General features: G+C 34.7%; 1 protein-coding gene across 7 annotated transcripts in view; it reads right to left on the reverse strand.

Annotated features, from left to right (window-relative positions):
* The window catches only part of LEPR (leptin receptor), a 68,640-nt gene that overhangs the window by 18,350 nt on the left and 39,887 nt on the right, over window positions 1-10,403 (reverse strand). For all 7 annotated transcript variants that reach the window (XM_017515789.2, XM_017515790.2, XM_037733971.1 and 4 more), the window contains 5 exons: window positions 9,794-9,993; window positions 6,178-6,326; window positions 4,997-5,156; window positions 4,810-4,892; window positions 256-472 (listed from right to left, as the gene is read on the reverse strand). In XM_017515789.2, the coding sequence (XP_017371278.1) occupies window positions 256-472; window positions 4,810-4,892; window positions 4,997-5,156; window positions 6,178-6,326; window positions 9,794-9,993 (809 nt within the window). The remainder of the gene's footprint in view (window positions 1-255; window positions 473-4,809; window positions 4,893-4,996; window positions 5,157-6,177; window positions 6,327-9,793; window positions 9,994-10,403) is intronic.

The raw sequence follows: 10,403 nt of genomic DNA on the forward strand, positions 1-10,403 counted from the left end.
GATTTACTAAAACATTTTCATATATTATAATACCATTACAACAATATTCTACCACATGAAAGCTCAAGGACTGCATTACATAATCATCAAACAATATATGTTGCTATTTTTCCAGACAAAGAAGAAATGAAAGGTAAAAGAGACTTTCAGATGCAGAGAATTGCAGACTGCTTGAAAGATAATTTAAAATAGGTGAATTTGCAAAAGTTAAATATTAAAAGAGGCAATGGATTGCTACTTTGTACCTCTTCTTACCTTTGCTCATAGGCCATGAAAAGGTTAAATTAAAATTTGCAACAGAATCGCCAATTGAATTGATTGCTAGAACCGTAACTGTATGCTCTTGCTCTGTCCACATGAAGGTGTATTTAGTGTGATTTCCCACATCTTCTGTCCATGTTCCATTGAGGGAAGTATGATGGTTTATCACATATCTCTGGACACTGCACAATGAGTCTCTTTTCATCAGGGGCTGTAGTAAATACAGAAATTGATCAGTTTAAGGAATGCAATGCTTTAACTCTCATTACATATTTCTCATTAGGAGGCAGGGACCAGATCAGGGCAGATACTATTACAGGGCCGAGAGGCTGGGGAGTCGGGTGAGAGAGGCTGCCTCTGCCATAGTCTCCATGAGGGTGCCTGAAGGTTACTGAGCATAGCAAACTTATTTTCCCCTTTTTGAGGTTTTTCCTTAAGGCCCAGACTTGGAGATAATAAAGTAGGGATATTATCAGGACACTTTTCCCCCAAGAAGTTTTACTCTAACTTTAGAGAAAAGAAAGACTGATAAGGAGTAGAGAGTTTCCTCATCTAAAAAGCAAACAAGGGATAACCCTCACATTACATAAAGCAACAACAAAAAGATCTGTGAAGATGTTAATTCCCACATATTAATCATAGTAGGATTTGTCATTCATTTTCCCTTCCTCTGATATATTTGGAAGATCATCTAGGATGGTAAGAGTCTGCAAAGGTTAACAAGTAACAGAGGCTATCAAAACAGTGTCTATGGCACCCCAGAATGTTTGTACTATAATTAAAAAATAATATCAGGTTATTAACGATTCCAATGTAAAATAAGTATCTAGTTCAATTCTGATATTCCACAGAGTTTAACAATGTACTCCATTTCCCCAATCAACTTCACCTCTGGCAGGTAAGATTAAATGCTGGCAATCCCTTATAAAGCTACAGAAGGCTGAACTGTATACCATAGACTAGAACAGTACGTCTCAATTTCTTGCCAGTGAGATGCCTCTAAGTTAGAAATGGCAGAGAAAAAGAAACACATATACATGTATCCTTGCAGAACTTGGAATCATCTGCATAGGTTGAAAGTAAGATTTTAGCAGCCACTGTAAGAAAGAAATGACTGAAAGTCATGCAAATTTTGCATTTTATTTGAAAAATTCATGTCAGTTTTAATAAATACTCTTTTTTTGTAACCATCAAGTAAGAGCAATATTAAACTTCCTTACTTTCTGGTACTACAAGATCCTTCAGGCTAATCTCATGTATTTTCTGCCCCAACCCTAAAATTAGCCATTTTTCCCAATAGCCCTTGTTTCTGTTATGGAACGAAGCAACAAGTCTGGGCCCATGCCTAACTATTGGATGTCATTACTTTTAGACTCTCTTAGTTTACAAATCAAGAAAATGTGCATGTATATTAAACCAGAATATATATCTATATTAAGCTAGATATAAGTTCATACTTAGATCCCCAACTCTAATTCATTGCCACATGGATCATTCTGTGCTTGTATGTAACCTCCCAATCCAACAGTGAGAAATCTGGGTCCCACCATCCACCATCTATTTACTGGTTTGTCCCCTTCCAGTGTACACATAGAGCAGTATCATAATTTTTAGCCCATAGCCCTGTGAGAAATATATCAACAAGAGTATAGTGCTTATGTACAGTTTCTTTTGCCTTTAGTCTTAAGACTCCACTTATTTCCAATGACTCCTCTCAAGTTCCAATGTGGCTTTTTCTCCCCACCTTCAGTGAAGTTGCTTCATACACTTGTAATACAGCTAGATTCCTTTGTCACAGTCTAGAGTCAATCCTGGGATCCTTTAACCTCCTACATGATTTTCTTTTTAATCTACATTCATTAAGATTCATTCTTTATGCTATGAAGTTTGAGGAGTTTTGACAAATGCATAGTGCCCACCATTTCAGAAGTATACAGAATCATTTCATTTTTGAGGAATATCTTAGTTGCTTCCCGTTTGGGATGATTATAACTAAAGCTGCTTGAACATTCATGTGCAAGTTTCTATGTAGACTTAAGTTTTCAAACCAGCTGAGTAAACATCTAGGATGCCATATTCCATCGCATGGTTGGTAAGGCTACGTTTAAATTTGTAAGAAATTACCAAACTGTCTTCTACAGTGCCTGTACCATTTTGCATTTCCTCCAGCAATGAATAAAAGTTCTTGGTTCCCTGTATCCTCACCAGCCATTTGTACTGTCAGGCTTTTTTTTGAATTTTAGCCATTCTAATAGGTGTGGAGTGGTATCTTGTTTTAATTTGCAACTCCTTAGTGATGAATGATGTTAAATATCTTTTAATATTCATATTTGTCATCTGTATGTATACTTTGGTTAGGTTTCTGTTCAGGTATTTGGGTTTTGTTTTGTTTTGTTTTGTTTTGTTTCATTTTAATTGGGTGGTTCTCCTACTGTTAAATCTTAGGATTTCTTTGTGTAATTTGGTTATAAGTCCTTTATCAGATATGTGTTTTTGCACATATTTTCACCCAGTCTGTGTCTTACCTTTTCATCCGCTTGACAGTCTTTCCCAGATCAGAAGTTTTTAATTTTAATAAAGTCAGACTTACCAGAATACTCAAAAATTAAAATAAAAACCCGCAATGATGGGGACATGTCAAAGGAACATGAGTCAATTAAAAGAGCTCCCAAATACTGAAGCAGGAATATTTTGAGCAACAAAATAATGTAGTATTGGATTATGACCCAAGTCTAAAATAAATGTTCATTGCCTGTATTAATATAAATAAATGATTGAATAAGTAAATAAATTAATGTGAGAGAACAGACAAATCTCCATGCAGAAGAATGCTAAATAATATATGTAGGTCCTCTACCTTCAAGTAGGCGGAACATAACCCTTACTCCTTAAGTATGGGGACTTCATTTATAAAACTACAATGTAGAAAGGAAAAAAAAGAGTATTTTCCAGAGGGAAACCAGACAACACTACCTCAGCCAGACCAGCAAGGTTAACATCAACTATGGTAAGTCACACTGGTAGCATGTATCCTTAATATGATGTGATGAAATCGCATTTCATATCTGTGATCTTCTTCCGCCAAACCCATAACCCTAATCTAATCATGAGGAAACATCAAACAAAACCCATCTGGGGGAGATTCTACAACATACCTGACTAGTACTTCTCGACTGTGTTAAGTTCATAAAAAACAAAGGTCTAAGAAACTTTTAAAATTAGGAGAAGCATAAGGAGGTATGACTACTAAATGTAATGTGCTGTTCTGGATGGAACCCTGAACCAGAAAAGAACATTTGTCTTTTACTAAAAGCTAAGGAAATTTGGATTTGAATAAATTATAGATGAGTTAATGATGACATATCAATATTGCTTAATTAATTGTAACAAATGTATCATATTAACATAAGATGTTAATAATCTATCAGGCAAGGCTGGTGTTTCTTATTCAGCAGTGCCTCCTTCTGTGGTGAGTTCAACAGCCTACTGGATCTCTCAGAGTATAGAAACTGAATGCTCTGGGAGGTAGAGATATGTATGAAGTGTCTGCAGTACAATAAATGGCTCATAAATGTCACTGTCAGTTCTTAATGCTAGCTTTAAGTTAGACATCTTAAAATGTGTTGAAGGAATTGTTTGCTAGAAAAAGAAAAGAGAGCAATAAGAAAAGATACTAAATTTTTTAAGAGAGCAATAATAGAAGAAATAAAATAAAAGAATTTTTAAAATTTTAAGAAATGTTGAAATGAAAAAGTTTAGAAATTGTATTGATTATTAACCAAATGAAATTATAGAGTAACTAGATTTAGAAACCAAATGAACATAAATGCTTACACACCCCAGCTTTTACATAGGCTTTGATCTTAGTTCAGGAAACCACTTTCAAACATGTGCTCATTCAACCTTGGGTATTAAACTCACATTTCACATTTGAGGTGACAGAAATACTATTTGACTTCATGTGTTGTATTCCCAAATCAATCTTAAATTTGGTATTTACTGACCAACTAATCTATTTACTTGAAATAGAAATCAATTCATATGTGAGAGAATGCTTTGACAATTACCAGGCTAAATAGTCATCATATATGAGACTATCTGCTGTTTATATGCCATCACATAAATGGAATAATCTCTTATGTTTTAGAAGCCCTTGGTTTGTGTGGGGAAGGTGGCATTTACATTGTTCAGGATTAAATGTGAATACAATTTTTAGACTCCAAGAAACACTAGCTATCATCTAGTTCAATCTTACATTTACACCGATGAGAAAACTGAGGCCCAAAGAGTCTAAGTGACTTTGCCAAAACAGTAGTATTAACATAACTACAATATGTTAAGCTGAGAAGAGAATTAAAGTCTCCTAATACTATGCCAGTGCTTCAGCCATGGTACATCTTAGCTCTCTACAAATATATCTCATAAATGAAATGAAAATATAGGATTGTTGAGCTTTACAAAGATTACTAACAGGATTATGAAACTATGAGATAAATGTTTTAAGAGTATGAAAATACAATTTAAGAATAACATTAAAATTGGGAATACCTTCCAAAGTAAAGTGACATTTTTCTCCTTTTTCATAGTGTCTCCATTAATTATTCTCCAAAATTCAGGTCCTCTCATAGGAACTGCAAAATGACAAATTGTATGTTTTTTGAATGAATATTTTCCAGCCATATTTGAGGCATACACTTACGCACTTTCAAAACACATTTACAAAATCTCTGCAGACCTTTTATATCCATGACAACAGTGTAGGCTGGACTGCTCCAATTACTCCAATATCCCAGTCCATCTAGCCTCTTACAGCGCACCTGAACAACATAGACTGCACACAGGTCTGGAACTGGTAGGCTGACAGATTTTGATTTTGCATCATAAACCTCATATATCTGTAAAATAAATCAAAACATTAGACTGATCATTACCAACATATATGTATTAAAGGACCCTGAAGTACTTTTTATTTTAACACTTTTCTAAAATTAAGAGAACTGGTTCTGTGTTTTCTGGCTTCGGAAAAAGTCACATTAGGCTTGGATTGTAAACTCCTTCAAGTCAAGGATTTTCTTATTTATCTTGTCATTCCCTTGCTGATGACAAGATTTTGAACTGGTTCACTTGCAGTCTTTTTTTTCTAAAAACTCTCTTACCCTACTACTAATCTCTGTCCACTAATTCTCTACCCACAAAGATGTTTTAAGAATTTAAATCTATTGGTTAGATAGGACCTACTCTAGCAAATCTCTGATATTCAGTATCCTTCAATAATCAGCTAAACTGTCACATTTGTTTTGAGATCATTATGATCTAATGATATAATAAGCGTTTCTGATTTCTAGGTCTTTGCAGGCTGCCATCACAAAGCTGATGTGGAATGCCATCATAAGCATCCTTGCCACTATGGGAATGGTTCTGTTTGTTTGCAAATCTGCTTCTTCCAAAATGCATTACACTAAACAGATATGTACTAAAAGATATTAACAGATGTTAGAGAAACAACAGTTCCTTGGAAAAATTAGTTTGAGGAACATGAGATGAAATAAGGTCATGAATTTTTCTTTAATGAAGGACCTCTCCCAACCTTTAATATGTAATATGTATACCGTGACTACTTGAGGAAGATACAGTGATACAGGGTTTCCTAAACAGATTTGTTAGCCACTTAATTTTTTTCCGAGGAACATAATAAGGGACCAGTGTTCTGTAAAACACACTTCAGGGAATGATGGATTTCAGGAAACTTTGTTCTTTAAAATGGTTAGACGTACATAAATCTATTTAATGAAAATAGCTACAGAATACAGGAGAACGTATTTTTATGCCAATAAAATTAATCTAATGCAATTAAACGCTTAAATATTATAAAAATAGCATTTAGTGAGGAAAGCTGAAGTTCTAAGTAAAAGGTACCTTCCATTGTACTTCTTTTCCACTTAAACCATAGCGAATCTGGAATTGAAGATTAGTCTCTGGAAAGACTGGGTTTTCCCAAGATATTTTCAGTAATCCAGTTTTTACAGTAATTTCTGCTTTCACACTGGATGGAGGCAGTGGCTTCACTAGAAATTTTTAAAACAGTATTAAGTAATGGTAATTTAAATAGTAATAATGCCTAAAAACATTATATTTTCATTTCTCTATATTCATCAAACAATATCTTTTTCATAACTTTCTCACTCATCATCTCACTTGTTTCCCTATTACTTTATGTGATACATTAAAAGAGGGATTTATGTCTATTTTGCAAATAAAGACTTGACTGAAAAATAATCAGTCAAAAAAAGCTAATAGTAGTACCTGATTAGAAATTAAACCATTGGCTCTGCATGCAAAGATACCATGCTTAACACATGCTAAATATCAATAAAAAACTGTTCTCCATTGAGTTTTAATTAAAGGTAAAAAAAAAAAAAAGGACTGCATCAATTCCCACGTGTGTGAGTTTGAAACTCACACATGCTGCTGTGTATTATTAAGTATTTCTAAGTCAAGTTCAGAGATAGTTTCTCAGAGCAAAGCCTTGGTTTTCTATAATCCGAAAAAAAACAGGATTTTAATGGGCATCAATGGAGGCAAAGATGATCCGAATAGCAAGTGATTTTTAAAATAGATTCATATATGTATAAGCAAGTCATGTTTAAAGTAATAATGTAAAAATCACAGAAATGCAAAGAAAAAGGTTATCTTCCCTATTTTCCTATCACCTTTTTGTGATGCTGCTTTGAGAGCTACAGTAAAAACTTTAGCTTAGGCTTACATTCACTACATAAGTTTTCCCCAAGTTCTTAATTTTTAACTTTGAGGGCCACTCTTCCTAACAATAAAAGGTATATTTTATGCTAAATGTGGCATATTTTATACTAAAAGCCTGAAAGCCCAAGCATAACAGTGGGCCTCCAAAGCCTGAACTCTGTTATGACTCCATACATCAGTTTTATATATAATGCATACTACACTTACACAGTCGACCTTGATTATCTGCACTAAGAGTGGAGGACTCCATTCAGAGGACATATATTCAGCTGGTATACCAAAACAGTTGTTAAAAATTTTAAGTCTATCCATACCAACTGGTAAAGAGCTGCTCTCCTAGGGAACATCTCCTCCAGAACTGCTCAGGTTGGATGCCCTCCACACCTGCCCATGACCCAGCATCTAAAAATTCAATGCCTGGTATAGCAAAGGCCTCCAGGAGTGCAGCTGTAACGTCCCTCCTCTTGGTCATTATTTTGACAGTCACCCCTGCCAGTGGACAATCCAAAGTGAGAGATGGCCCTTGGCTGGAGCATGCAGGAAACAACTGCAGTAGCAAAAAGGGGAGCCAAAGAGCTATATGTGAAACCATCCAACCAAGCAACCACCACCAACAAAGAGAAACCTAAATAACCCAAACCGTAACTAAGACCACATGTAGACACTCTGTGCAAGAAAAATTGAGAACTGACAGTAGAATTCTTTTGGTGCTATTGCATATCTACAACGAAGGAATCCTTTATATTTTCTAAATATTTGTTTTCAATATAACATGTCTGAAAACAGAAATGGGATTTTCAGTGAATTTTCCCCTCATATAAAATGTTCCTCATTAGGAAACATTTTAGAATAACGTTCCATAAAAATGGTAATATATATTATTAGGTTTACCTTTTTGATTTATTTCCCCATGTCTTATAAATCATACTACGGTTATGAATCACAGGAAAAACGTACTACCTGGATTGGCACAGTAAGGATGTTTATTATTTTCTTGCTCCAAGTCTCACTTGCCAAAAAACCAACACTGTGTAAAGGCATAGTCTCCCTTTTATACAGTATTTTTAAATCATTTTTAAGCAATCAACAATAATTCTTTTGACCGCTGATAACAAAAATACCTAAACTTTTCCTTCATGTAAAGTTTGTTGTGATTATTCCATTCTTAATAGACCAAAAAGGCATTCTCTACCAACCAGAAAGATGATCTGTACTGTATTTCATCTCATGATAATTTCTTGTCAGGAAAGGAAGTAACAATATTCAAAAGACTGTAAGAGGTTAAATCTGTATTTGCAATTAACTGAATCATATGAATCATGTCCTTTCTGCAGACTGGCAGTGAATATCCAGTCCAGTCTGCAGAAAGGATATGCTCTAAAGTTCAATAGTTTACATGATTTCCACAATACACATGCTGGGAAGGGATGAGGAGCTGTCTACACTTTATGGATGACAAGACAGACACAGAGTGCCTATGTGGCTAGTCCAGTTGTAAAGGCGAGTAATAGGTGGAGTTGGCATTTGGATCCCAACATTGAGTTTTCACATAGCTTTCCAGTACTAAGTAGGCAATATAAGCCCAACCTAAACTTGTCACTTTAGTTTCGAAAAGGATAACACCAAAGTTTGTTCCGATAACATATGTTACTGAATCCATGCTGCACCTGTCATATCTTATAAGTGAGTATGTTATTATCTGTGCATGTTTGGGGAAGTGTAGGACCATTCCCTGCTCTCCTAGGATATTAAGTGTCACTGCAGTAAAAATCACTTAAAATGGAATTAAACAGTGGTGAGAGAATTAATTGGGACTTTATACTGAAAAAAAAATCTAATAATTAAGATAATCTTATCCTATATTTTTTAGAAAAAGGTTTTAATTCAAATGTGTACTAATTAATTTTAAAATAATGAATCAAATATTGATTTTTGGCATAATCCCCCAACAAAATAATATATATTAACATTTTTACGGAACGTTATTCTAAAATGTTTCCTACTGAGGAACATTTTATTTGAGGGGAAAATTCATTGAAAATCCCATTTCTGTTTTCAGACATGTTATATTGAAAACAAATATTTAGAAAATATTTATAAAGGATTCCTTAGTTATAGATATGCAATAGCACCAAAAGGTATTCTTTCATTCCTGTTGCACAATCATAAATGGGTCATTTCTCAGAAGTTTCACAATGAATTTGAATGGATATGTCACATTTTCCAAGGGCTCTCTTACTATCTTTGAAATCAAAATTTTTTTGAAAATAATGTTTAAAATATGATGGATGTCATCATTGTCTATTTCCTCCACTTCAATTTAGCTATCTTAACGTTTCTGTGCCCCACATAGCCTCATGAATTAAAGGCTTGGGTTATGAGTACTCCAATTACTGAGACCCTCAGAATATTCAAACTAAACTTTTGGATTAAGAATACTGCATGTTTTCATAACTACACTGGAACAAAAACATATAAAATAATGCTTTATTTAGAAAAACTTACTAAAATTCATTCATAGTGACCCATGTGTCTCATCAAATAATGTGCAGAAAATATTTCTATTGCTAAAAAAGTCTGCTATAAGTAATTTGAAATGAATTCAAAACTGTAAAACTTCCTAAGGCTGATTTTCTCAATACCACTGTAAACAGGAAGATTTTTTTTTCAAAATCTAATGTGATGAGAAAATGGCAAAATACAACATTAAATCTGCATCAATCTGCATACAAATCTGCTAACACAAATGAAAACACAATACAGCTTGACATACCCACAGAATTAGGAAGGACACATGTTGGAGGAGAGTCAAGTGAGCCTAGAGAGTGATTGATCCTAATCCACATTGTATAGCCAGATAATAGAAAGATTGGCTGGAAAATGCATTCATAAAAACCATCCCTCTGCAAATGGCAATCTTTGGGTTCAGATATAGGATGAATAGATGGACTATCAGAACAGTAAAGTCTGCTCCTTTAAAAGATACAAAAATAGTCAATTAGTATACATTAATAAAAGCAAAGCAATGAGAAGATATATGAGAATTCTGATTTGTTGCTTACAACAGCAGTCCTCAGCCTTTTTGGCATCACAATTTTTCCACAAATGAGGGATGGGAGATGGTTCAGGATTTCGGGAAGAAATTGTCCCACCTCAGATCACCGGGCATTAAATTTGCATAAGGAGCACATGCCCAGTCCACAATAGGGTTCTACTGTAAGAATCTAATGCCACTACTGGTCTGACACTAGGCAGAGCACAGGTGGTAATGCTGCTCTCTCGTCCCCTGCTGTGTGGCCTGGTTCCTAAGAGGCCACAGACCAGTACTGGGGTCCATGGCCTGGGGATTAGGGACCAGGGTTAAAAGACAGGCAGAAGACCGG

This window comes from Cebus imitator, unplaced genomic scaffold, assembly GCF_001604975.1.
Source record: "Cebus imitator isolate Cc_AM_T3 unplaced genomic scaffold, Cebus_imitator-1.0 Scaffold559, whole genome shotgun sequence".
In the NCBI taxonomy this organism is placed as follows: domain Eukaryota; kingdom Metazoa; phylum Chordata; class Mammalia; order Primates; family Cebidae; genus Cebus; species Cebus imitator.